Raw genomic sequence first — 27,680 nt, forward strand, 5'->3', positions numbered from 1 at the left:
ACTTGTGCAATTTACGTTTTCCATATCGATGCATTATTAAAATCTAACGAACAACGAATGGACGCGATACGAGCGACGATTAGCTAAAAACCGAACCGATCGAAAACACGATCGGTTCGAGTTCAACGAGGAACTGCAGTTTTACTCAAGATCGTCTGCTCGAACGGTGGATAAAAATTCGGGAAAAAATGAAGACAATTAAGAAACGGGGAAATGGTTAAAAAAAAATAATACGTTTCGATCGAGCTCCATTTAAAGTCTGCCTGCACAAACTCAGCCCTGACCGTAATGCTTGTCGTACGTTTTTCTGACAGCCGCGCGTGCAAGCAGATACGTCGCGGCGGCGGCGACGACGACGCTCGGCGCAGATCCAGTTCGCGTTTCCGCAAACTGGCATTATACCTGTATTTGATAAGCTGCGTGGAACTAGAGCGTTTAAATAATGACCGTGCAGACGGCGATGGGCTACCGCGATGGGGGCGTCGCTATTCGTTCGAAACGTTCGACAAACAATAATAATTTATTCAGATGTTTTTCATTGCGCGCGCTCCTTTCACGGCCTGACGAGCGTTAATTCACCGTCCCCGATCAATGTTAGTCGAACGACATTTCCCGACATTTTTTTCACGCGGTCGTCTAGAAATTTTCAACAACGCGAACGCGTACACGGTGCTCCGAAAGGAAAACGAATTTTCTCGATAGGGGGCAGTCGTTCCAATTGAAAAATATTATGTACAGTTAGGAGCCGGAAAGGTGACTCCTGAACTACGATTCGCGATTCCTATCAGAGGTCAACTTCTCAGCTCTGCACAGTACATCGCTCGTCGATTCCTTGTTTTCGTCCTCGACATAGGTGGCGTATAAACCACGTGAATTCACCTCGTCCTTCGAGCACTTTGTAGTTGCATTACCTCGTTGGTACTGGGGCTCCATCGTGCACGAACCGTGTTCAATTGCTTATCATTGAAACGAAACATTTTCCAATAACTCGACCGATTGTATTTCCAAAAACTGTTCGTGATTATTATCTACCATTTAATGTAGGTGGAAGGAAGGCTGTTCCACTCAGGAAACCTCCGCTAACAGCCCACGCATTGCACGAAAATTGATGCTGATGCCTAGGTTGAGTAACAATACTTTCGTACGTCCGTCGATGGTCGTTACGACAACGTATTATCTCGTCCTGGCGTGCATTTCGCGAGACAATCGAAGCCACGATTCCCAAAAATAACACGAGTCCACTTTTTCATGCTCCGTTCTCGTGTGCGAGCGATTTTAAAATCTCGTCCTTTGGAAATTTTTCGACTCTGGAAAGCAGACTCGTAACGATGAGATAACGCTAAAATTCGCAAAACATCGTGACGTAAAGGAATACTCGTTAATGTGGATTCAAGTTATCGTGCATATTTTGAAAACTCGATAAAAAAGTATAAACAGCCGAATATTAAAAGGCATACGAACGGTGACTCCGAAACATTGCCCGCGTTGAACGGCAAATGTATTTTCAAACACATCGTTCAACGTAACGGAAGCAAAACGTACGAATAAACAAAATCACGAGACCAATTCTGACGAAGAGAGAAATTCGTATTATTGGAATGAAAATTCGTGTATAAAAAATACTCGCTAAAGAAATATTCATCGAGCGTTAAATTAGCTAGAATAGGAGGTCTCGCGTCGTTTTGGAAACCATGGCTTCGAATTAGAGGCGTCGGGACGGCCGAGGAGGGGATAGAACCTTCCTTTTTTATTTCCATTATCGAAAAACGTGCTAACGGCGACGTAGAGGGCGGGACCAGAAGGCGGGAATTCCGATCGCGCGCAGAATCGGTCGCATAGGTTCGCGCGAATTGATTCCGAGCGCGATTCAATCTGCAAATTCTTCGGCGTCCGAGAAACGACGCTTCGCGTCCACGGTGTATAGGTTCGGCTCTAATCGGCACGACTGTCCCGCGCCTGGCCGAACGACAAAATCAATCCGGGTGAGAAACAAAGGCGGCAGCCATGAAAAATCGCCTCCGCGCTCGATCTTCTCGCGCACGCGAATCCCTACGTGCACATGCAAATATATTTACGTACGTTCATCGGGTTGGCATGTGCTCGTGGCACACGCGACGACCAAATGGCGTGACAGTTATGGTGCATTTGCGGGACGCGTGCCACCGTACCGGGTGTCTGCTTAGAATCAATTGGCGCATTCAAAGTGGGACTCTACGGGGAAACGCAATTACGCTCCAAGTCGAAGCCTTCGCGCGTGCACCAAGTCTGGCAAAAAAATTGTCGAAGAAATCGCCTCTTGAAAATTCCGAATTGCTCCAAGTTCAATCGATAAACGTACAGAGAACGGGAAACGGGGAACGGTAAATAAATTGTGGTAAATTACAACCGAAACACGACTTTGTATCGCAATAATACAAGTCAGTGTTTCGAAACGACACCGTCGATGACATCGATCGCGAACGTGAGTCGTATTCCTACAGGTAAACTACTCGCGGCGAGTAGTATCGAGTTTTTGTGTAAAAAATCGGGTCGAGTAGCTCGATGCTCGGTAAATCGTCTTTCCTAGATCCTTTGGTCGCCACTCTGGCAATTGGATACGTCACAGCCCCACGATAACACTATTCGGCCTCTGGATAAGGAAGCGGAAAAATTGTGTTATCGCTCGCGTCTATCGTCGGCCACAGAGTGACAAACGTGGTCTGAATCTAGCCGTTTCGGTCGCTCAGAGGATGCGAAAAATTATCCGTTATGCGCCGTTTGTCGGTAGGAAGGGGAGGGTGGGGACAATTTTCACGGAAACTCAAAACTTCGTTCCAGAGCGGGGCGTAATCTGCGCGATACGCGGGAAAAAAAACAATGGAGGAAAGATTACTAAATGCGTTGGTAATGCGCCGGCAATTTCGTGTGCCGCAATTTTCTTCGTTGCGACATTCCGCCAGATATACCGGGACGTGCGTGTTACCGTGTGTCGTGTCCTTCAAAAAGAAGAAAAAAAGGGGTGGGTGGGGGGGAGGGAAAAAAAAAAATACCGCATCGCATCCGGTTGGTTTCTCGAGCATGCGATTTTGGTGATTCCAACACCGGCGTGCATTATCGCGGTCAACGGATCTTCGCACTCGCCGCGAGAAACTCGCTTTTCCGCGAGATGTACGATACACGCTCGCGCGTGTACCGCGCCACTGGCCCGGAAGACACTCGAAAAAGAAAAAAAACAAAGAAAATGAAAAAAACGAATAAGAGGTTTCGGCGCACGCGATGCTTTTCCGTTCGAAAACGATCCGGTGTCGCGATAAAGAAACGCGAGTTTATTTCCTTTCGTAGACGCGGGCAGACCGCGGCGAGTTTCTTTTTGTGCGCGCTGTCCCATTAAACCGACCCCTCTTGGAGGGTTTCGAACCACGTTCACGGTGGGGGACGCACTTCTGGGGATGAAATACCGCGACGAAAAAGGGCGCGCGAGTAGTCGGCGCGTTTCGAGGACCGGTCGCATAGGGGTTTCGGGTAAGCGGTGCCTTAGTCATTGTTTGATATAGTTGCGGTGGTGTCGCAGGTCTGGAACGGGTAGCGGAGGAGTTGATGGGCCGTAGGAGATGGAAGCAATATCAGGACACCCTGTACAGCGGTACCCGCAGCAGCGAATCACTGACGACACAGCCCCACCACCGGCTCTACCCGGCGTTCTCGTCGTCCTGCGACCCGGTGCCCGGGACTTTGGAACAAATTGGGCCGCGTACGCTTCATCCTGCGTCCTCCACGTTGCCCACGACGATAACGACGACTACGACCACGGCGTCGGCTGCTGCGACGACCACGACGACGACCACGACGAGTACGGCGACGCCTACGACGACCACCGGGCTGGTAAAGCAGGACACCTTGCAGAGGCATCCCCTGCAGAACCATCATCACCATCACCCCCAATCGGCGGTACAAGAACACCAACGTCGCTACCAGCAGGAGGACCAGCGTCGCCTGAGGCCCGAGGAGGTGAAGGTCGAGGTCGGCGAGGACGAGTACGCGAACGGTGTCGCGCGAGAGGACTCGGCGACGAAGACGACCACGGAGACGGCGACTGCGACGACGGTAACGGCGGCAACGACGGCGACAACGGGAACGAGCATCGTTACCACCACCACCATCACCACCAGCAGCACCGCCACCGGAACGATACCGACGATCGCGTCGGGAAACACCACGGCTACCATGACCACGGGAACGACCACGATCCCGACCAGGCGAAGACGCAAACGACGACAGAACGACGGGGACGGTGCCACGGACGACAGAGAGGACGACGACGAGAACGAGGAGGAGGAGGAGGGACGGGGGCAGAACGAGCCGGAGAAACGGCTGAAGCTCGACCAGGATGCCAACAGGCCCGTCAGCCCTCTCAGGAGAGACAAGGATCGAGCAACTCGGGATTATCCGATCGCCAACGCTACCGACACGGAAGGGACCAAGGTACGCGCCTCATACTTTTCTACTATCTTTCAAAGGGACCTTGCCGCCCTCTACGAAACGAGTACTTGTACACATTGTTTTAGGGCCCTGCTTCCATAACAGTAGTTTAACTTTTCCGGAACCAGTAGGTTCGTCGAGTTGCTTCGCTCCTGAATGGTACCTTCGATGATTACAGGAGCCATCGAGAACTTTGTACCTCGTTACCGTTAAATTCACTAGCACGACCCTCGATTTCGACTCCGTAGGTCCTCGACTGTATTCGTAAATAAGAGTTTTCTTGAGAAACTTGACTTCCTGCCGAGCAACCGGTACTGTAGGCCGATGGTAGATGGCACCGATGGCACTGATAATTTACTGTAATCCGGTAGCTCAGCCTTCGAGGATACGCGTGGAAAAGTGATTCGTTTAACGATTGTAGCGTATAGGGGATGGACTATGCCAATCGAGCAATATTCGACTACGAACCGCCTCCTGTCCCTTCTTTTCAAAATTCAACGGTTGCTTTCTTAGTTCTTACGAGTACCGTGTCGATGAGAGGAGATACAGATCGGTAAAAAGGGATTGCTCTTTGCAGGAACGAACGGAAGAAGTCGCGTTGGAGCGGACACCGGTGACGCAGGGCTTGCTAAGAGTGAAGAAGGAGGAGGAGTTGCAGGAAGTGCCAGGTTCTGGAGGCGGCCCAACGATATTGACGACACCGGCGCCGGATTCGGATGGGACCAGGTCAGGGTTGCCGTGTCGGGAGGTTGACGCAGCCGCCAGGAACACGGTGGCGCCGTTTCTTATTGGAGGCCGACGCACCAGCCCGCCGCCGGAAGACTGGAAGCCATTAGACAAGTGTTACTTTTGTCTCGATGGCAAGCTGCCGCACGATGATCAACCGCCCCTCGTAAGTATACCTTCCGACCGAAGGGTGACGTCTTTTACTCGCACTCGGTTTCTCTTTCGCGCGTTCATATCCGCGTTTATAATATCACGGTTATGGTTACCTTCGTTGCGTTCACCCCTAGGACCGTCTTAACGTAGGGACACGGCGTGGCCCCGAGACAACGAGCACGAATATTTTATCGGAAGCACCAATCTCTGTGAACGATTGTGTCTAGGCAGTACGGAGAAAACGGGGCCCGACACTCGAGGGGACCTCGAACTGGAGTACCTCCGAATTCAAGAGGCCCCGAATTGGGCTCCTGAGCTCTTCCATACATAGCTTTCGAATATTTAAATAATTTTATGGCAGTGCCTGAGCACTATTGCTTTCGAGAGACTCTACACTTATCAGTTATTTCCACGTCTTATAAAAAGTACGTTTTCTTTCATCATCGTTACAAGTATAATTTATGATCAAGGCGCTATTTGTATTGACAATTATACGCTACGGAAGAATATAAAGGATATACTATAGGTTCGCATAGTTCTACTGCCATTTCATTCCTGTATTTTCGAAAAAATATAAAAGTAACTAATGAGTGCAGGAGCCGAGGCAAGTGGCCCGTTTGTCCGGTACTAAGGGCACAAACTGCATTTCGTTGCTCAACGTATATTGCCGAAAGTAGAAATATTTTTGCTCAAAGTACAAATACTTTTGTACACGTAGTTCCCCCGTGGGCCCTGTAACGTAGTTAAGACGGTCCTCTCCGCACCCCCCCTCTCCCACGAAACCTACTTTTCGCGGTTCGATTCGAGGTGACGCGATGCTCGTTCACACCGCATAATTAATCGCACCGGAAAGGAAAACGTCGCGTCGCGTCGCGCCGCGTCACGCGGCGTTACCGATTCACCCGGCGCAGGTACGCGCGAAATGCTTCAATTTTTGATTATTTCGCGCAAGGTAGGTACACTTCCTCGCCTCTGTATCCACCCCTCCCCCGTACGGTTCCGCGGCTTTGATCGCTTTGACGCCGACGCCCTTATAAAAGTTTCACGAAGGTGGCCCGTGGTCATCCAAGCCGTACCCTTGTGAAAAACGAATTTAATCGGGATTCGATCTGTCCGCCTCGTCGACGAGGACGTTCCCTTTTCCATGATCGTTTCTTCCCTCCCACGCCGGTGGTAATCAGTTCCTTTCCGTGCGTTTCGTCGACCAATGACGACGAGCCGGACCGAACGTAACGCTCCTCGATGTCGCGTCCTGCAGAGTCCGCAGAGCGACAGCAGCAGCAGCTCGCGATCGGCCGAGTCACCGATGTCGGTCCAGGTGGATCCGATGGCGGCATCCATGGTCGCCGCGGCCCTCAGCAGCACCTACCCCACCTTGCTGCCTCAGTGGTGTCTACCACCGAGGGAGGCGCCTCTCGTTGGGGTGCAGGCTCATCAAGACAGCGCAACGCCGGTCGACCAACCGCTCGACCTCTCGGCCAAACCCAAAAATTCTCAGGTACGTGTAGGCACAGAAGGCTCTGGCGTGGGTAGATGGGGACGAGTGTCTCGAGTAATTCGTTTAGAATATCGCCCTTAGAAAAACGTCGCTAAATAAACGATCATATTCAAATTGAGGGAAAAAAGCGCCGCGTGTTTCTCGACCGGTCCACCTGAAGGATCACTGTATCGATTGTATCGTTTTCTTTTCTGTCACAGGACAACAACATATCTCTATTGGAACAACAGAAAATACCTCTAAGGATGCCGGCAGGTATCGACCCCAAGAGTATCTTTAAGTAAGTAGTATCGACTTTTCTCAATTATAGACGCGACGTGTCTCTCTGCTCGCTATAAGAACGGTGCTCGAAAATTCGTGTCCTCGATTGGCGATCGTAAGCGCATCGATTCGCGACGTCGTTATCGCGAACGACTCGTTTTACACCTCGTGGCGAAACGAAGCTCCGATATAGGTATTTGCATTCCGCGGGGCCGAAGGAAACTCTAGATTGCATTCCGCTGGACGTAGGAGCGGATTAAACGACAATTTAACGGGCAACGCACGCGCTCGCGCGCGCACCTCGAACAGGGGGGTTGACGGTACCCCTATGGTTTCTAACGATTACACTCGGTCGCGTACTTTTACATTATGCAACGTATTTCATCGAACTCCTATAACTGAGCGCGCCCGGGCAATTAAAAAGTTTCCCCCTTTTCCCGGTCGCTATAGTTCGCGGGAAATTTTTCCGCTCTCGCGTCCCATTGTCCCCGCGACTCGTTACAATTCGCCACCGGAGTAATATTATTTCCTTCGGGCGCGTCTCGAAGCGTTTCCACCTCGAGCGCGTTATCAGCGCGTTAATCTCTTCAACCGAATTGGCGCTCACGACGCGAGCGTTTATTCGCCAAAACGAAATCGCGGGGTTACGCTCGCGCGAACTCTAATCGGGATCGAGAATCGCGTCCGTTCCAAAGGGTGACTCGAAAATTGCGAAGAGAAACTCACCGTTCCGAATTGGCCGTGAAAGTTAATCGAAGATGAACCGGTGGGAGTAGGGGAGAAAGAGAGAGAGAGAGAAATCGGATGATCCTTCCGCGGAAAATTAACAAATTGGAAAAATAGATTTTTCAAACTGTTCGGTGGGGAATGGCAACAGTTAGAGAACGGTGGGAATTCGAGGTCCTAGTTGCCGAGACGATTCGCGAAAAATAATACAAGACGGTCGAAGGAGTCGCGAGAAGGAAAACAAAAGAGAGGAGGAGAAGAGACGAATAAACGTGGAGAGTCAAAGTCGCGAAGCGTGTCCGTACGTTGCCCTCGTGTTTTCGCTGTTTTCCCCGCGGAACATTTTGCGCGTCAAATTTTTATCGTCGTCTATTATTAGTCCACCGTAATCTGCACCTCCTGACACATCGAAGGCACAAAGTACCTCGCGTGTGTCGTACGTACGTCGCGCGAGAAGGATCGCGAGACTACGAGAAACGTCGGAGAGAGGAGGACGGAACGAGGGTCTCGGATCGCGTTGGCGCATGCGCGTTACCGTAATTAACGATAAGATAGCCCGCCCGTCGAAACCGCGCCAGCAAAGTCGAAATTAGAAGCTCGAGCGATCGACCGAACGGGAATTACAATCTACTCCGCGCTGTTGACAATGAGTTCTCCCGCGCACTACCAGATCGCTCTATCTAGATCCTCCTCTGCTAGCGCCGCGATCAATTTTTTACCTCGGATCGACGGTGCCTACGTAGCGCCGGAGATTAAAATCGCCAACGATTTCAGAAAGGGATAATAATAGCCCCCGAGTTTTATTCAGATTCGCCATTTAAATCTTCTACGTTTTTACAAATCTTTTCTACATTTTTAACCAAACATGTAAACCAATGTCGATAAATTTAACATGTATTATTCATAAATTTAACGCGCGACAAAAAATGGAATTTAACACGTAGAGGAAGGAGTAATACGGTCTCCCCTTAACTTTCTTCGTTTTCTTCGTTTAAATACTTGTTTCTCGACTAGCAACGACTATGCTCAACCATGTGACACCATTTCTCGCTAGATGTCTCTGTTGTAAATATGAAAATCACGAGGGGCCCAACTTACCAGCAGGGGGACACGATACGATTCCATCGACCCGGTAATTATTCGAGATTCGTTCATAGAGTTTTATCGCGCGATTATCGAGTCGTCGGCTACGAAACGAATGAAACAAAGGTATAATAGATCAGTGAGACGTTTCGGTTCGATCGCGGAACGGTCGAAATGCACTTATATCGGGTTACTTTGCCGCTCGACGTGGGTCAACGAACCCATCAGGGGGTCTATGGTTCCTGCGAGTCACCGGTGAGGAGAGGGGGAGTTCTTTGCACGATGAATTCTTACGGTTAATCTTATCGTCAAACAGTGAGACAAATTGCGAGCAGCTCGATAGCTGTCACTCTCGCGTCACTCGGTTCCACGATCAATTCCGTTAGCGATTCCTGACGTTAACCATCGACGATAACAACGGGGAACAAATTGAATCGACTGGTCGAAGAAAATGATTCTGCAAATCTGAAAATCACGTTTCGATATACTTTAGAAAACAGCTTTCCGTAAAGACACTTGGATATAAGTATAGATATTAATCCATACTTGAGTACTAGGTGTACCATAAGTAGGTATTAGGTATACAATCGATATAAGAGCACTTCTTTGGTATTAACTGTAAAACTCGTCGATTCGATTATTCAATTATTCTATTATTGCATAATAATTCACCTAAAAATTACATACACCCTCCACAACACGGTTAATTCGTAGCATATTGAAACCTGAATCGTGTAAATATTCTATACGAAAGTTATCCAAGTTTATCTGGCTTGTGGCAATGTTTGTACCGTATTATGCGAGGGTTTCTTTCTTTCTCTTTCGCCGCTGTCTAATTTCCATAACGTCGAATTCGTCGGAGATCAAAATGTTAACCAGACTCCTGTAAATCGATTCGCTTCTCGTGCGGAACACGTGCGCGTACCGCGGCTGCCACGTGGCGACCGAGTACAAACCGCTGTTGAAAGTTAGTCGATGAACCCCCTATGCACGTGAGTCCACGGCACGAAAAGTACTTGGGTAACCGAAACTTCGTTACAAGGACGATCATCGAGGCTTCCACCGAACGCGGATTCGAATCTCTAGGGAACTTATCAAACCTTTGAAATATCGGTTCGCCAATCGTCGGTACATCGATTACGAAAGGCGTTGCTTCTCGAAACGAGACGTATACTGTTCGTTTGCGAGAAAAAGGTGAACGTTTTTGTATTCTCGCTCCATGAATGGTCTACTAGCCTTCCCTACCGTCATTAGTCAAATACGAGGATCAACAGCCAGTTGCGAGAGTGCAATAGTTGGAGAACTAGAGCAGACTGGAGATGGAAACACTCGTTAGCCTTCTTCTCGGGGACGAACAGTACTATGCAGAGGTTATAAGTTGTCAACGAATCAGATTAGTCGCCCTGCTGTGTATACGAGCCTATCGCGTGACGAATGTCACGAAAAAGAGGCATCGAAATAGAATGAGATGAAGCGATAGACTTCGGAGTATTAACTACCAGTGGAACAAAAAAATATCCAAGACCTTTCGTAATATAATTCCTATAAATTGTTGGTAATAATTGTTGCCGAGAACGAGTATTACGATCGAGTGAAATGTTCTCGTTTGCTCACCTTGAACGTCCGGTGAGCTGCTCGCGTGCACTTATCGTTTTATTCATTTTTTCATTTTTCCATTATACCGACGGTAAATAATCGTGGTTCAGCAATTCCTTGGAACCTACGAAACGAGAGTTTATTTAACTTTTGATCACTTCTCCAGAGTGATATTTATCTTTTTTCAAATTTGTAACAAAGTGTCTCTAATTTTGTAAATATGCTTGAGGAATTTTTGCTATGCAATCAAATTTGGCTATTTACGATCACCGCATAGCAGATTACCTTATGATAATGCCATACATTGATAGTTGAAATTACAGCCGTTAGATCGCGGTACTGTGATCTATAATCGACAATGATCGTGTACAACTGCTGTCGACACTATTCGGTAATGTTACAAGTGCTTGCAGATAAACCGAATTAATCGATAGACGTTCCCTACGAGCATAATATATACAAATAAGATGCACGAAAGATCAATTCTTAAAATCCTCCAATCGCGACACATATTTTTCTCCAAGTTTCGTTATTCGTTCTAAAAATAAGCATTCCACGATCTAGCGACAAACAATGAATAATTGAACCCGCGACGACCGGGCCCGGTTTCCCCTGTGGAGGGGAGGATGTAGATGTTGTAATAACCCACGTGGAAATGTGTTTTTTAGTTCGTGTTATCGCGCGAAACCGCGTATGACCGGACCGGTGTCGGCTGTGGCGGCGACAGCAGCTGCGGCAGGCGTCGGTGGTGTCCCCGTGGTGGGTGCAGGGGGTGGCCGGAGGACCTACACCGAAGAGGAGCTCCAGGCTGCCCTTAGGGATATCCAGAGCGGCAAGCTCGGCACACGAAGGGCAGCCGTGATCTACGGAATACCACGTAGCACCCTGCGCAACAAGGTCTACAAGCTTGCGATGGAGCGCGAAAGGGACGCGTCCCTGACTAGCACCCACTCACACCCTCACGAGCCCGGCGCCCCAGCCACCACCACCATCACCACCACCACCACCACCACTACTACTACTACTACTACTACAACACCACCAAATACGACCCAAAACGCCTCCGCGACCACTCCGCCCCCGCAAGTGGATGAGGTAGGTTTTGGGGACAGAAAGCCGAGTAAGAGACAGAATAAAAAAAATAAATAAATAAATAAAAAAAGAAAAAACGACGATACGAGAGAGAACATGCGTGACTATACGATGCAACCGTTTACCCGATGACAACCTTGATCTCGGTGATGTCTCGCCGTGTTTGTTACCTTCTCCGTGAGAAACTCGGGGACACGTATTAGGGCTCTAGAGAGGATCGAGAATTGGCATAGACGAGGATCGAGAATAGATAAACGGGCAGCGATCGAGATGTATGGAAAGCGAGATAGGGTTAAGGAAACAGAGTCTAGGACGAACGTTGAGATCGTTTCGAAATCATGCTTCTTCTGGCACCGGTGGCACACGAGTTTCGTTCTCGATTACTTCCGGTCGTCACGGTCCGCAAATTTTTATCTTAACGAGTGGAATGTCCGATAATCGTTGGCAGTGACGGTGGGGGATATTTTTCAATCGATTCTGTATCATTTTCGGTAGTTTTTTTCTTTGGATCTCTAACCCTTAAATGCACGGTTCGGTAAACAATTATGGAGTACCTGGTAACTCTATACAGGGTGGAACTTTAACTTGTGGAACCACCTTTAGGGGTCGATTGTAACCCTATAAACGACAAAAAATGTTGAAAGTGATTTATGAAACCTTTAAAATAAATTCCATAGAGTAATCGGATCAATGATGAAACATCCATAATCTTGGTCATTTTGAACGTACTGTGTACAGGTGACCCGAAAACGCAAAATTTCTTTTATTTCGCAAATAATTGACCCCTGAAGTAGGTCCCCTGTACAAACGAAAAATAAATACATTCCACGACTGTGTGCATTCAAAGGTTGAGTGTCTCTTTCGATGGCCAAAGTTCTTAAGTAAATAAACGAAAGAACACAAATTTACGACGATCTTGGAAAAGTCATCCTTCTATGAAGTTTTCCGTTCAGTTTCCTTTCAGATATAGGACGTCCCTCCGTCATTAATCACGATTTATCAGACGTTACGAGGAAAGATCGCGCTCGATAGAATGCCTCTCTCGACGCGACTTATCTTTAACGAAAGATGACGCGTCCAGGAAAAACGAGAGACGGGAAGGAGGGGGGAAATGAATAAAAAGAGAAAATAAAAAGAAATAAAAGAAACGATACAAGAATCTCGACGACTCGTGATTAAATACCGCCCAATTTGTTGATCTAAGTGTGGTTTTGGTTAGGAAGAACGAATGGAGCTTCCCCAAAACATACCTCTGCCACGGTGATCGTGGAATTCGCGTGAACCGATCATCCCCCCCCGAACCGTCGATGAGACGTGAATTTTCCGTTTTACCTTGGCCGTCGTTCGTGCTATTCGTTTTTCCAGTTCAACGAGAAACGAAGAGGACGACAAGTAAGAGGAAAACAAAACCGACTCGTTTGGGTGGTCTCCGACAAACGGGGAGAAACATATCGGTTCACTCGGGGTTCCTTATCGGTCGCCGTGATGCTCAGTAGTGTCGAATGTTCTTTTGCATGGGCTGTTTAACTTTTTTTTATCTCACTATTTGTAGTTTAACACACGGCCACACGGTCTTGGCGAGGTTGCAAGACTCGAGGTAAGTTTCCCGTGCCGAGAGGAAAATTCTTCTTGGAGCCGCGACACGTTCCAGGGCCGCCCAGCCCTCGAATTCGTTGTCACCAGTGTGCTTTATTCGACCTCGACACTGTGCATCCTCGATGTGTTCTGTACAGACGATCCGTGCTTCAGCACCATTTTGTCACGGGACGAGGGGGGATCTTGTCAGGACTTTTGCGTTGCGATTTTTTCTGAACAGCAAGGCATGCTCTCGGGTGGCGTGGCTTTCACGAGCAACAATCCGTTAGATCTCGAGGACTAATTTTTCCAAAAGCAAAGAAAATTCACCACGAGACGGTCTTTGTCGACGATGCATGATCCGTGGAATCCGATTTTTGGGAGATTGCATTCGAATCGCGTGTAATTTATACTTTCTAACGATGCTCCGCCCGGTGTCATTAGAAGAAGCGCGAAACGGTTTGGTTCTTGGTAGAGCTTTTCAGTTGAAATGCATGTAAGTACTTTGTCGATCGTTTTCTGCGAGGTAAGTGTTGGTGTGTAGCGTCAGGGGCGAAGATTTGTCGCGCTGTTCTTCGATTTTCGATCTGTCTCTTTCTTTCGAACGCGAACAATGAGAACGATAAGAAGAGAATTTCGATCGCGTGTAATCTCGAGTGGAAGCGTGTTCAGCCTTTTGTTTTTTCAGTTTTTTTTTTCTTTATGCGTAACGCTTTTTCGCCATTCTTTCTGGCAAATTCCTGCATGACGCTTGGTCATTCTGCATTTGACGAAAAAAAAAAAAATATATATATATATATATGAAAGTACTTACATGGACAACCGACACCGTCACAACACAGATACACGCATACCAAAAAGAAAAACACAGTAGAACGCCTCTCGATGAAATCCCAACGGTCTGAGTCGAGACAAAGTTCGTCGTTATTGAAAATAATTCGCACGACGAAGATGGGACTACTTTCCTCGAGAGGATATTATCGACAATGATCGGTATTTAAATCCGTGCCCCACGTGTGTGCAGAAAACGCTAGAAAGGAATGTTCTTAACAGGTGGACGACAAGGAGCTGTCCGGAGCCGAAGAGGAGAAAGAAGTCGAGAAAGCCCTGCTGAAGCCACTGTTGTCATTGGAGGATCTCGTCAGGTTCTCCACTCTCGAAGGAGGCGGTGGAGATTCCTTGAGGACATTGCTTCAACGAGGACAGGAGACAGGGAACGAGTGGCCGGGCCTCGAACACGCGAATATCGGTCCGTATATACAGAAGATGCTTGCAGCGGCCGCACCGTTCAAAGGTGAGTCGAAAATAAATGAATTATGGTCGAAAAAGCAACGGTCGTCAATCGTTAACCGAGTTTTTTTTTATGTTAAAATACTGAGTTTCTATGGTTTTCTCGTTCGCTTCGCAGCACCTCACTCGGTGTCACTCGACCCAGTTAGTATAGATCGCTTTAGTCAATAATATGCTACGACGTGTGTCCCTTGAGGTGTGTCCTTTACACTCTGACCAATTGGACCCGCATTCCTTTCCTGGGACTTCTTGTCAGCCGTGCACAGTAGAAAAAATACATCGAAATGCTGTTCTTTCCAACTCTGTTGCACAGACCTAAATAAATTATAGTTTCAAAGTGCAGCATCCAGAGAGTAGGTAGGGCGAGGGAGAACATCCCATTATAATTTTGTTATCATTTCGACTATAACTTTAACAGTATACAGCTTGGAACTTTTATCAAGAGACGGTTCTTTCTTAACTCCGCGTCCAAGTTGATTAGTTCTTTATCGATGCTGATTATAGCAAAGCGAGCAATTTTCGACGAACGAAAGAAAATTCGGTATGGTGTAGCACCGTCCGAAAGCAATTCGGAACACCAGAACTCGGTTAACGAGCCAAAGGCTGAAGAAACGTGCTCGAGAATATTTAAATTCATCGAGAGTAGAAGATTCAGGTTACCCCCGTTACACGATTCAGAGGTGAGAAACCGATACCGATTGGTTCTCCGTCGACCGAGGAACGAAATAATTGAAAAAGCACACACCGTATTGAAAATGTCGACGTCGGGAGCAGAGGATTTGGGTTACCCCCGACAGTAGCTAGACCATTTCGTTCGCTGACTGGGCAACTAGTAGCCTAGGCGTAGGACCGAGACGAAAGTCGAAAAGTGTATTACGAGCCGGTGGGTCTTCGTAAATCGATAGAAGCCTGGCCCGAGTCGACGGGTCGGTGACACTTTTTCCACCTTCTGAACGGAACTACGTTTTAAGTAGCTCGAACGGTTCTCGGGGGCTAATCCGGGATTAAGACAAATGCCCGTAGGCGCGAAGAACCGAGAGGAATCGTGTTTCTTAGCAAAAATGTATCGGACAAAGACGATCTCTTTCGAAACGTTTCTTTCATACTTGTATGTTCCCCTCCCAGGTGTGGAGACGCAAGACTATCGCATCCCGGAGGTGATGAGGAGGCTGATGAGCGAAGACAAGAGGCTGAACAAGAGCGTAAACGGGGACCAGTCGCAGCCGCATCATCAGCAGTTTCATCACCAGCAATCGCACGCGGCGCATACCCAGGCCCAGTCGCAGGCCCAGCAACAGCAACAGCAACGTGGCCCGATCACCAACGACGACTTCAATCCGAACATCGAGGAGGAGGCGAGCGACAGCGGGCAAGGCAGAGCGATACTGAAGATTCCGTCCTACAAGCCAGCGAGCACCCCGGGATGTTCCAGCAAGAACGGGGAACCGACATCCGCAGCCTTCGCGCAGGGTTTCGCGGCCGCGGCCTCCAGTCCGGGTCTCCTGGAACGCGCCAGCCCGGCGTTCTCCGGAACCAGCAGCCCGACCAACTCGCTCGTGGGGAAAACGGTGGCAGTCAACTTCCGCGACGTGATTGCGAAGAGCATCAGCGTAAAGTTCCAAGAGGGCCAACCGGTAACCGCGCCTGGGATCCCCGGTTGTCAACCGGCGGGGGTGGTGCAGTCGCAGCAGGCGATGATGACCGATCCGAGTCCGTTCAAGAGGGGTCGTTACACGCCACCGCAGCCCCAAGCGAGCCAACAGCAGCAGCAACAGCAACAGCAGCAGCAGCAACAGCAGCAACAGGCCCAATCGCAGCCGAAGCCGCAATCCCAGGAAGCGAACAAACCGAAACAGGCCACCGGGGGCAAGGGTACAAGACCTAAACGGGGCAAGTACAGGAACTACGACAGGGACAGCCTGGTGGAGGCTGTACGGGCTGTCCAGCGTGGCGAGATGAGCGTGCATCGTGCAGGCAGCTATTACGGAGTACCACACTCCACCCTCGAGTACAAAGTTAAGGAACGGCATCTCATGAGGCCGAGGAAGAGGTACGTTCGCAAAGTGAATCGATAGCACTCTGCTAAGGTGACTTGTTCGAGTTTCGTACTTGTTTTTGCTTCTATACGATTTCGTCTTTTTCAAGAGGGATCTCTAATGGGGGAGGTGTCACGAGTCGGACATTTTTCTTTAGGTTAACATTTACGAGTCGATCTTTTTCAAAAGAGATCTCTAGAAAGGGAGAAGTGGCACGAATTGGACACTTTTGTTTAGGATAACGTAACGAGTAGACCGAACGACCATTCTAGTTCTGATTTGTACCGTTAGAAAGAATAGTGTTTTGCTAAAATAGTGCATGGTGCGATCAACTTTTTCCCTGTATCCACTGGCTTATTTCTTACTTTTCGAAGTAAAAGGAAAATTGGCATTCTTTACTGTTAACTAGGCATACATTAGAAATTTAAGAGAAGGTTATTCATAGACCTTAATAAGAGGAACTCTCGTTTAATTCCAGTGTATGGCTAGCTATTGTGACCTTAATCCCAGAATTTAGAACTACACTAGTTGTCTCACCGATAGAACAAACTTCTCTTCTGATTCTATCGACACTTTCGGACAGACTGCTCTCTAATCGAATCTGTCATCTCCTAGTTCAGGGTTGCACAACTGCAACCCAGTAGGCACGTTTAGCTCGTAGTAGGCCTGGCATCAGTGGTAGAAACGTTACTTTGGCTACTACGACCAGCCTGAACCTACACTCTGTTCTAGTTACGGATAGACGTCTATTTTTACTGTCACCCTTTCTGTCATTACTCTCCTTCGACAAAGTCAAAGGGGAATCATTGATTTTCGTTTAATTTTCTTTCCGCTGTATCTTGTCAAAGTATAGGAGAAACTCTCGTCTACTTTCATCTACTCTTCTAAGAAAAACCCATAATGCCAATGTATGGTGAGCTAGCGTGACTCCAATAGTGACCCCGCTAGTTATATCACCAATAGTGTCGATACAAATAATGTCTGCTACGGATAAGGTGCATGTGTAGAATACAAAAGTAAACACTGGAGAGCAGAAGGGCTTGCCGGAAACGGCATATGACCAAGTACGAGCTGCGAAAAAGAAAAGAGTGTTCAATGCGAGAAAATGTAAATAAGTAAAAGTGAACTTTTTATGTACTAACCTTTGGCATCGTACTCATTGTTAAGTTTTCGTTTCGGTGAATGCAATCGACCATTTTGTAGTTTTTCCGATTCGCTTTCTACTTAGTACTGTCATCTTTTCTATCGTTACTTTCCTCGATAAAATCGAACAAGTTCTCGAGCGTCGTTTCGGATAACGGATTGTAAGGCCGTCCGACACTCTGTAGTGTACCTTGCGATGACACAAAAACACTATACTACGGATACGAAATAGGAAACACAATAAATACTGTATCGATGCACCGTACCCTATAGAAGCTACTATTCTTTAGTAAAACATTAGCGAAATGTAAATAGTAGCGTAAATGATAATCAAAGTCAGTGAACTGTAATTTACAGAGCCAACAGGAAATTTGTTAACATTGTTAAAATTAACCGATCGCTTCTAATCTAGTCGTCTCACCGGAAATTACTCAATGTTTATGATGCAACGCCATTCCACCGTCAATTCTTACAGGGACCAGAAGCAGCCGGACGACAAGGCGAAGGAGACTGCAGCCGTGGCGGCAGCGGCTGCGGCCGCCAACATGCGACCTGGCACAGCTGACAAGAAGCCGCAGTTGAAGCCGCAGAAACCGTTCACACCCCCAGGTGGTATACCAGGGCCCAACGGACTCAAAATGCCGCCGTTCATGGAGGGTATGCCTCACTTACCGTTCGCGCCGTTTAACTTTTGGAATCCTACGCCCTTCATGCCGTCACCGTTCATCGCCGGGGCAAACGTGCCTACGATCCTGCCAGAGCAGTACTTCGCGACCAGCAGGATGCGTGGCTTGCAAGAACAACAGAGGAACGCGGCCATGGTGCAACAACATCAGCAGAGAGACCGAGACGGGATCGGTGTGGCTGCGACGACAACCGAGTCACCCGGCACGTCGAATTCTCGCGGTACACCGATGACGAAGACGCCGCGCGAGGTGACGGAGAGCCTGTACGACGGTTCGGGTGCGAACGGCAGTTTCCTGGACAATTTGATAAGGTCGAGCCTCGAGACGGGCATTCCAAGGGACCAGAGGGCGATGGCGGAGGGGAGGAACCAGCAACAGTCTTCCTCGCAGCAACAACAGCTCCCTGAGTCTATGAGGAGCAAAGCGTTGATCGACCAGCTGTGCAGGAACTCGAGGAGAACCCCGGTGCCGCGTTTGGCGCAGGACAGCAGCGAGGACGAGAGTTACAGGGGACCATCGACTGCTGGGAGACCAGTTCCAGAGAGACCGGAACGTGTGCCCACCGTCGACCTGAGCCCGTCACCGTCGGAACGTGGTCGTCCCGACGACGGTAGCGATCGTCTCACTTCACCGCCGACGCCTCTCTCCATCTCGAGGGCGGGTAGCAGGGACGAGGATAACATCTCGAGAATCGACCGTAGCAGCAGGGAGCGCGAGGTTCATAACGGTGGACAAGAGGATCGCGAACGAAAGACTCTGAGCATTCAGCAGCAGCAGCAGCAGCAGCAGCAGCCACCGCCGTCGTCGCAGCAGCAACAACAACAGCCGCAGCAGCAACAGCAGCAGCAGCAGCAGCAGCAGCAGCCGTTGAATCACTACCCGGACTTACTCTACGCCGTATCAACTGACAAAAAAAGTGCCTGTGATAGTAAGCTTATAGTAGATCATTCGAGCCAGAAGACTCAGCCGCAGCCGCAGCCGCAGCCACAGTCGCAGCAGCCGCAACAACAGCAGTCTCAACCGCAGCAGCAGCAGCAACAGCAGCAACAACAGCAGCAACAGCAGCAGCAGCAGCAGCAGCAACAGCAACAGAAAGAGTACGCTGCAGTGAGCGGACTGGTCGTGCAACTGCAACGGGGCTACAACACCGGGAACACCAGGTCCGGTGAGCAGACCAACAGCCAGCAGTCGGCGGATCAACGCGGTCCAGCGATCAGTATGGAAGACTCCGTTGAGCAGTAGAGAAACAAAGTCGGTATCGTTGATCAGTAACAAAGTATAGAGTTAAACGAGAATACGGAGGAATTACGGTCCGTATACGGTAAGATGCCCATTCCCGCCCAAGAACGCTGTCAAAGCGTTTCACGCAAGTACAGCGTCCTCCTCGCGACGCCCACGTGACGCGGGGATGCTCGTCCTCTTCGTCCCACCGCCTCGTACGATCAACTCGAGCTCGTTCAATTCTCTTCCAGAGAGACACACCAGACACCGGTCGGTTTGACTATGAAAGCAAACGCGACCGTTTCGAGGCCGAGGGGCGTTGCACGGCGAGCACCTCCAACGTGGTAGGCGCGCGGGACGAGGAACAATTACAATAAACGCGAAAAACGTGGCACGATAAAACGGTAGCAGCCTCCCAGGTAGCCCTACCCTGCCCCCTCTTACTTCCATCCGGAAGCCCCTTGTTGAGCACCGTCGCAGAAGCAAGTTCTGAGAAACAGGAAACGGAAAAGAAAAAAAAAGAAATGGAAAAGGGAAACGATGTTGAGCGTGTAACGAAAACGCGTCAAGCGCTACCCAACCGAACCAACCACCCGTCAACCCACTGCGATTCCATCAGTTATACGTATCCGGCAGTCGATCACCGTCCAGCTGACGGTAGGTCGTACCGGAAGGAACCCTTTCGACTATGGCGATATTTCGATTCGAAGAAAACGCAAAGAAACGGATACAAGGCACGATGCGATGTTATTGTACCGAACACTCATCACAATCGGACACACAGATACATACACAGACATACATACAGGTATACAGGTACACTCAGTTCGGAGAGACATTGTTACACGTTTTACACGCATACACGGACGCCTCCGACGCCTTTCGGACGCCCAGATGCGCCGATCGGGTCGAGGCGAGGCGAGGTGAAGCGAAATGAGGAAAATACAGAAAAAAAGGCAAGGAAATAAGAAAAAAAATTAAGAAAAAAATAACGGTGAAACACCACGTGAAGAACACTCCGCACGCGTGCACGCGTTTCCGTAGGAAAAGTATTGCGTTGGGTAGAAAACGCGAAGCGAAAATTTTACGCGAGGGTTGCCCCGGCCGACTTGAACCGCGCGCGGAAAACTGTCGGCCGCCTATACATAGACTTTCTCCGAACCGTGCGTGGACACGATGACAAACGATACAAAACATATATATATAAAGAAAGAAAAAAAAAAAAAACAAACAAAGCGAAATCACAACAACAACTACAACTACAACAACAACAACAGCAACAACTACAACAACATCAACAACAACAACAACGTATTTTTTCCTCTATCGATGTAAAACTACCTAAGATGCAAACTTATTACCTACACTACTAACATTACTTAACTCGTAAGGAGCAACATAATTATATAAGGAATGATATATTATATATATATACATATATATTTTTGGTCATTACGAACGTAAATGCGAAACGAGAACGAGGCCAAGACTTTTGTTGGCGCGCGTAATAGGTGACGTTTTTTCATAAGGCGACAATATTTCCCTAATCTCGGTTATTTCGAGGCTGGCGTTCGATAGAAACGCGTCCCGCGTCGGAGGAGGGACACTAATGAAGGGGAGGAAGGAAGGAAGCTATTTAGGAAAACGAGGGGGAAGAGGAAGGGGGGGTGAGATCTCCGTCGACGAGAGGAAACGCGGTTTCCTCATGGATTTCGAACGATGGAGGAAAAGTTTTTTGGGATGGAGAAAATTTGCGAGAAGAATCGTGGAACGTTCCAGCTCGTAAATGTTTTATTTCTCGATCCCAGGTTCCTTCGTCGACGAAGATCGTTCGCGTTCCACGGGATTCGGAGGGAATCTACGCTGAACGACGATTTGGCAAGGGATGATACGGCAAATGCATAGGCTTCTAAGAAATTTCGAGGAGAAATGGACTAACTGTGTGGAGACGCGCGCTTGCTCTCGACTCTCGATTTCTGTCTATTACCGAAGTGCTGAATATTTTCTTACGCGCGACGATTACGCCGACATTTTGATACGAACGCAAATTTTCTACCGCGTAGAGAAAGAGGAGCAGCGACGACGACGAGGACGAGGACGACGACGACGACAACGACGATGACGATGACGACGACGACAGTGATTCGTAGATTATTTCTTCGCGAGGAAAACATACACTCGACGCTCAAGACCACCTCGATGCCCCGGAAATTTTCTTTCGTTTTTTTTTCGACGAAACCCAACGATTAGACGTAACAGTAACCAAGAAGAAAAAGAAAAAAAAAACGATCGAAATTTTCGTTTCGCCGACATTTTTCTACGACTTGTGTCCCCCGCTCGCGTACTCGATCGTGCACGTTTTCCTCTTGGCGACGAAAAAGACGAAAAAAGACGAAGAATTTATGAAAAAAAAAAAAGAACTATATAAGAGAAAAAACCCGTAGCGATGTTAGATAAGGTCCTGTCATCGTTCTCAAGAGAATTTAGAAATTTCACTTCAGGTAGCAACGCAAACCGCAACCAACATCCGTTTACCCGTAATCTTCGTCGGAGATTTCGAAGGAATTTTTCGAGTTGTTATCGGTCGTTTCGACGTTTAGCGATTTTTCCAGGGAGTCCTCTAATTTTTCGCAAAGTATCGTACACATATATCGTTGAACAGGAACGAGAGTTTTTCCGCGATCGTTTTCGATCGTCGTGCGAGCAAAACCACAAAGAACGCCAGTCCCTCCTCTTTTGACTAATTTTTTCGCAGATTTATCCATTGAGCGTCGTGCGCGCGACTATCGAGGTATCTTCTCGTATTTTCGATTAGAGAATTCCGTTCGACAGGAGATCCTTGACTAGATCAGAACACGTTGAATGGCGACGATTTCGTTGTTTCGCTAGTTGATAGTAGCTGAGCAGACGGTTGGACCAAGACGAAATCGACGAAGGGCGGATTCGGTATAGAACGATTCGGTAGACACAATGAAAAAAAAAAGAGATAAAGAAAAATGAAACCACGCGTAGAGACCGGACCGCGCGACGGAAAACAATGACGTAACGACGCGTAGTTTCGCGAGTCACGATTTTCCGTTCGAGTTGGTCGTAAAAGGACAAAGACAAAGGAAGCGAAAGGATAAATCCACGCACTCATCTCATGACTCTCTCTAAGTAAAGTAACGACTGAAAAAAACTCTAGGCTGTACATAAAGTATAAGGCATGTATGTTCGGTGTTTAAAAAAAAAATGCAAAAATTCCTTATTAACGCAAAAAAAATTATACCTTACTCGAAAAAAAAGTAAATCGTGTAAGCAAGGCTACTCTCTCGGTGTTTTTTGGAACTAAACTTAAAATTTACCCTAAACTTAAAGCAAAAAAACCGTGAATTAAGAGGTTACTTCTAAAGGCGAAGAAAAAGGGGTGGAGAAAGCGCACCCACGCAGAGAAGCGCGTCGGAAACAAAAAACAAGTTATTGAGTGTAAACGTTAAGGTCTCCTTAGGGTTAAAGCATTAAAAAAAAAAATAAAAGTAAATAAAATAAAATAATACGAATCAAGCTGAAGCAAGCAAAAAACACAAGCGAAAAAGCAAGCACTAATCATGATTGTGTGTAAACGTAAATTTAAACCTTCCTTCTACCCTGTGTCCACTTAAATCACCCCTTTCTAATCGCTCACCAAAACCGACCACCCGCTTCGCGTCAAAGTGTAAATCGTTCGGTGTGATCTTAACTACTCGATACCTCGAAAGAAACAAAAACAAAAAATACCTTTTTCTAAACTTTCACCAGGCACTACACCAAAAGAAAAAAAAACAAAGGGAACGATATTTCTTACACTCGTTCCACAAGTTCCACCTCCTACCCCCCCCCCTGCCTTCCACCTTTTCCTCGCCCCCCCGGAAAGAAATGAACTTCTACTCACAACCCCTTGTAATCGAGCCCCCTGCCTTTCCAACCCCACCTCCAATGAATCCTACCCTTTTCCCTACAACACGCACTACCCGAGATAAAAAAAAAAACAAATGCCCGATATACCCTTTACGAAAGATTTATCGTTAGATGTGAAAATTGAATATATTATCGTGCGGATGATTGTAAAATGTGCGTACACTATGATTGTCGTTAATTCAATTACGGTTACGAAGGTATACGTCGCGACGTTCCATTCGCGTTCTCCGAAGCCAGGAGTCCGTGTCGTTCTTCGTCATCGTCGTCGTCGTCGATGTAATCGTTATCATCGTCGTCGAATCGATCCGCGATCGTGATTCTCGATCGTCGTTCGTTAAAATTTTTCCAGGGGTGGGGGGCAATTACTCGAAAAGGGGGATAATTTTCGAACAGAACGCCAAATTTTTTTGTACTTTCGACCCGTCGATTCAACGCACAATTTCGCGACAATTAGCGCGATTAACGGAAAACACGATCACGGTGCGAATCGATCCACGCCGTGGATCGACGACGACGACGACGAAGACGACGACGACGAAGATGATGACGAAGACGACGACGACGACGACGACGACGACGACAACGATGACGACGACGGGCGTCTCTCGACTCCGCGTAGAAATTCGATACGCGAGAAGCCACGAGTTCTCGTCCCGCGTTCGATCGATCGAACGGGACGAGCTAATCGCGACAATTGGGAACGATCGGCGCCGACCGGCGTGAATCAACGAGGCGGGCCGCCGTGTTAACGATTTCCCAGTGACACAGTCGCGTCAACGTGTCTGCCGCAGCGATTTTTTCGGTCACACCGAGGAAACCGGTGGCTTTGTTTTTGTTTTTCGAGGGAGTAACGAGCGGGGAGAGGCAACGACAAACGTGAGAGACAAAGCTAAAAAAAAAAAGAAAAGAAAAGAAACGGTGACAAAAGAAAAAAAGAAAAGTCGAAGAGAGAGAAAAAACACACAAACACAAAAAAGCGCGGAAAAAGAAGATACACGTTTTCTAGAAAGGTGGTTCTCTATTTTTGCGGGGAATATTTATGTAAGAAACGATTGGATATAACGTTCTGTGATTATTGATAACATTATCGGCGATCGGAGAAACAAAAACACTCTGTCCATTGGTTGTCGTAGCTTGTTCTAGGGGGAAGAAAAATTTACTCGTGATCGAAATTCGTTTTTGTCAAGGAAACGGTAGAGACTCGCCAGGGAGGGTGGGGGTTGGGAGGGAGGGGTTTTTTGGGGTATTTAGAGGAAACGAAGAGTGACGACGCATAGGCTAGGGGCAGATATCGTTGCCAACGCGACTGTAGCGAAGAGTGTCGATTTTTCGTTTTTCCTTTTTGCCGGGGGAGACGGTGGGGACCGGAACGTGAAAATTGGAAGACGCCGCAGCAGGCCCCTCTCTTGTGGGGCACCCCGTCTAATCGGGAATCGGATAACACGGACAGAGAATTGTCCGGTTCGGGGCTGGCATTCCCCCCCGCCCCCGAAAGTATTTGCCGAAGAAATTTTTTCCTTCTCTCGAGAACGCGTATCTGGGTCGAGAGAGAAAGAGAGAGGGAGAGAAATGGAGAGTGTGTCAGAGACAGGAGAGACAGAGAGACAGACCACTTTCGTTCGCGGATTTCCGACCGTCTCCCTCTACGTCGCGGGCGATACGCTAAAAAAAAAAAAACGATCCGGCGAGAGACGGATTGGGTCGAAAAAAAAAACGGGGAGGAAAAGAAATCTTTAAGAATTAAAAAGAAGATATATTATATTAAAATATCTGTGATGTAAAAAGTAACAAAATTTTGATGTATATTTTTCACAAATTATTGTAACCAGCTAGTGTATATGTATAAGATTACGGATATAAAAGATGAAGAAGAAAAAAAAAATACTATTGTAATTACGGTGTGCGGAGACAAAATGACGAGTAAGGGAGAGCGAATTGAAAGCCAACAAGCGAAACAAAATAATTAAAAAAAAAAAAGAAGTAAATAAAAGATGAGAAACAAAATAACGGGAAAAAATAGCGAGATCGCGAGGATTACGTTTATCCACACCGGTGGTCAGACGGGACCAAGATGGCGGGTATCGTTCGGAAAGTCGGGCCCAATGATTCCCGTTTTTTTTCCTTTCGTCGTTTTTCAGCTTTTTACCTCGGGAAAACGGAGAAAGATTTTTACCGTCGATACCTCGTTCTCTGCTTTTAGAAACGTGTTCGAGGAAACCAGAGAAACAAAAAAAAAAAAACAGAAAGAAAGAATGAAAGAAAAGGAAACATGTGTAAATATTTCGGCACGTGGCCGAGCTTGTCGTAAATTCCATTTTGCGCTGGAGTCCTGATACCGGAAATGAAATTCAACGTTTGTTATTATTATTGTTGTTATCAATATCATCATTTCTATCGTTTCTTTTTTTTCTTTTTATTCTCTCTCTCCGTCTATTTGTCTATCTCGCGGCATCGAACGACGACGAGAGTACTTTTGGGCGCGTCGAGTTCTCAAAAACTGGAAGATTTGGTCCGATTGGCCCTGAAACGGCTCAATGTCAGCTACCTCACACAGTATCGTCACGTTTGGTACGGTTCGAGTAAAAGGGGGATGTTTCGCGTGTCTTGGCCGCGCGAGAGGAAATTGGATGGCCGTCCAGTCGCCGGAACGTTTCCGGAAGCGTTCCAATCTTTTTCCAGTTGCCACAAAGAAGGGACGCTCGATCTGTTCTCTTATTGAAAGTCAACCGTGCGCGCGTATTTCGTTCCGTGCCGCGATAAAACGTTGTCCTTCGGCGAGAAATTTTGCACAATGGCTAATGCACACATTCTTCGTGGATTTTCCAAAGCGAGAAAAACTTTGAATTGAAATTTCGAACGTTAATTTTTCATCGACGGCCAACCGATCTCTTCGTACGACGAGCTCGCAAACTCCGTGGGGGATTGGGTGGGGGGTGGGGGATCCGTGTAGAAAATGGTCTAAACAGTTCCAAATTGTGCCTAAGTTTTGACGTTACGTTTTTACGACTCGCAGCAAAACAAACGACGAATGTAATTACCGTAGCAGCAAACAGGAACTTTAGTTCGATGATGGAGAGGGTTTGTTCGAGGGACGGGGAGGCGGGGAACAGAGGACGGGGACGAAAAAAAAAAAACGAGTTGGGCGACCTTTAAGCTAAATTTACAAGAAAAAAAAATGATATATATTACCTCCGTATACGTTCCAGGGCCGTCCGGCCGCCATCTTGCGTTCATTTTTACGTTCCGTTTTTGTGGAATAAGTGCAATTAGGTACACCGACACTTACACACTGACACTGTACACACATGTCCCTATTTACACACATGCGCCCCCCCCCCCTACACACACACACACACACAGATATTCGCGGGGATAAAAGAAAACACTCCTCGACGCACACGTAACACTCGAATGACACGCACCCACACTTGAACATAAGCGTGCATACGTTGAACAAAACGTCGAGGAAAAACGGCGAAAAACGAACTGTTACGCGCTAGGTTACCGTTTTTTAAATTCTATTTTCAATTCACGCATTCTCGAATGTTGGGATTTTCGTGATCAACGAAGAGCTGGCCTGTCGTTCACATAGAATTACACGACACACACGTACAGGAACACACGTACATCAGGCATACACTACAGGAAGCCGACGTCGATTCGACGATGTAAAACGATATACCGTTTCGATCAATCTCGAACGTTCTCGCGGAGAAATCGTTCCAAAATTTAATCAAAAGAAGAAGAAGAAGAAAAAACAACGTCTGGGACGTTCATTCCTTTCTTTTCCACGCGTCATAGCTCGTCGATATCGATCGCTCGATGCCCTGAGCGACGTTAAAATTCGCTCCAAAATTAATGAAAGAAAAACAGAAGAAGAAGAAAAAAGAAAGAACAAAGTAAAATTTACAAAATTCAAAGAACGGTCTCAACGGTGCTCGATCGGTGTATCGAGATCATTCGTAAGGGAACGACGCGGATCGATCGAGGGTCGATGATCGAGAAATCACGCGCCCGAACCAACGTGGACACCGAGACGGTATCCGCCGTGGTCGGTCGAGAACTTGGTACCTTTCTGATTGGCTTTAAATAAGCTCGTAATTCGTATAGGCTCTAGTCATGCAATGACTCTAAAAGACGGAAATTCCGTCCCCCTCCATGACCAGAGGGGCTTGTCTTTCGCGAACTCGCGCGCGCGAG

General features: G+C 47.7%; 1 protein-coding gene across 3 annotated transcripts in view; it reads left to right on the forward strand.

Annotated features, from left to right (window-relative positions):
* Positions 1–20,988, forward strand: part of Eip93f (Ecdysone-induced protein 93F) — a 35,013-nt gene extending 14,025 nt beyond the window's left edge. For 2 of the 3 annotated variants that reach the window (XM_076310685.1, XM_076310686.1), the window contains exons 2-9: positions 3,551–4,461; positions 5,036–5,350; positions 6,596–6,835; positions 7,036–7,115; positions 11,170–11,596; positions 14,222–14,462; positions 15,584–16,508; positions 18,113–20,988. In XM_076310685.1, coding sequence (XP_076166800.1) covers positions 3,551–4,461; positions 5,036–5,350; positions 6,596–6,835; positions 7,036–7,115; positions 11,170–11,596; positions 14,222–14,462; positions 15,584–16,508; positions 18,113–19,565 — 4,592 coding nt within the window. In that variant the 3' untranslated portion in view covers positions 19,566–20,988. The remainder of the gene's footprint in view (positions 1–3,550; positions 4,462–5,035; positions 5,351–6,595; positions 6,836–7,035; positions 7,116–11,169; positions 11,597–14,221; positions 14,463–15,583; positions 16,509–18,112) is intronic. The other variant, XM_076310687.1, reaches the window with a different exon arrangement.
* The last annotated feature ends 6,692 nt before the right edge of the window (positions 20,989–27,680 follow it).

Source organism: Ptiloglossa arizonensis, chromosome 4 (genome assembly GCF_051014685.1).
Source record: "Ptiloglossa arizonensis isolate GNS036 chromosome 4, iyPtiAriz1_principal, whole genome shotgun sequence".
NCBI lineage: Eukaryota > Metazoa > Arthropoda > Insecta > Hymenoptera > Colletidae > Ptiloglossa > Ptiloglossa arizonensis.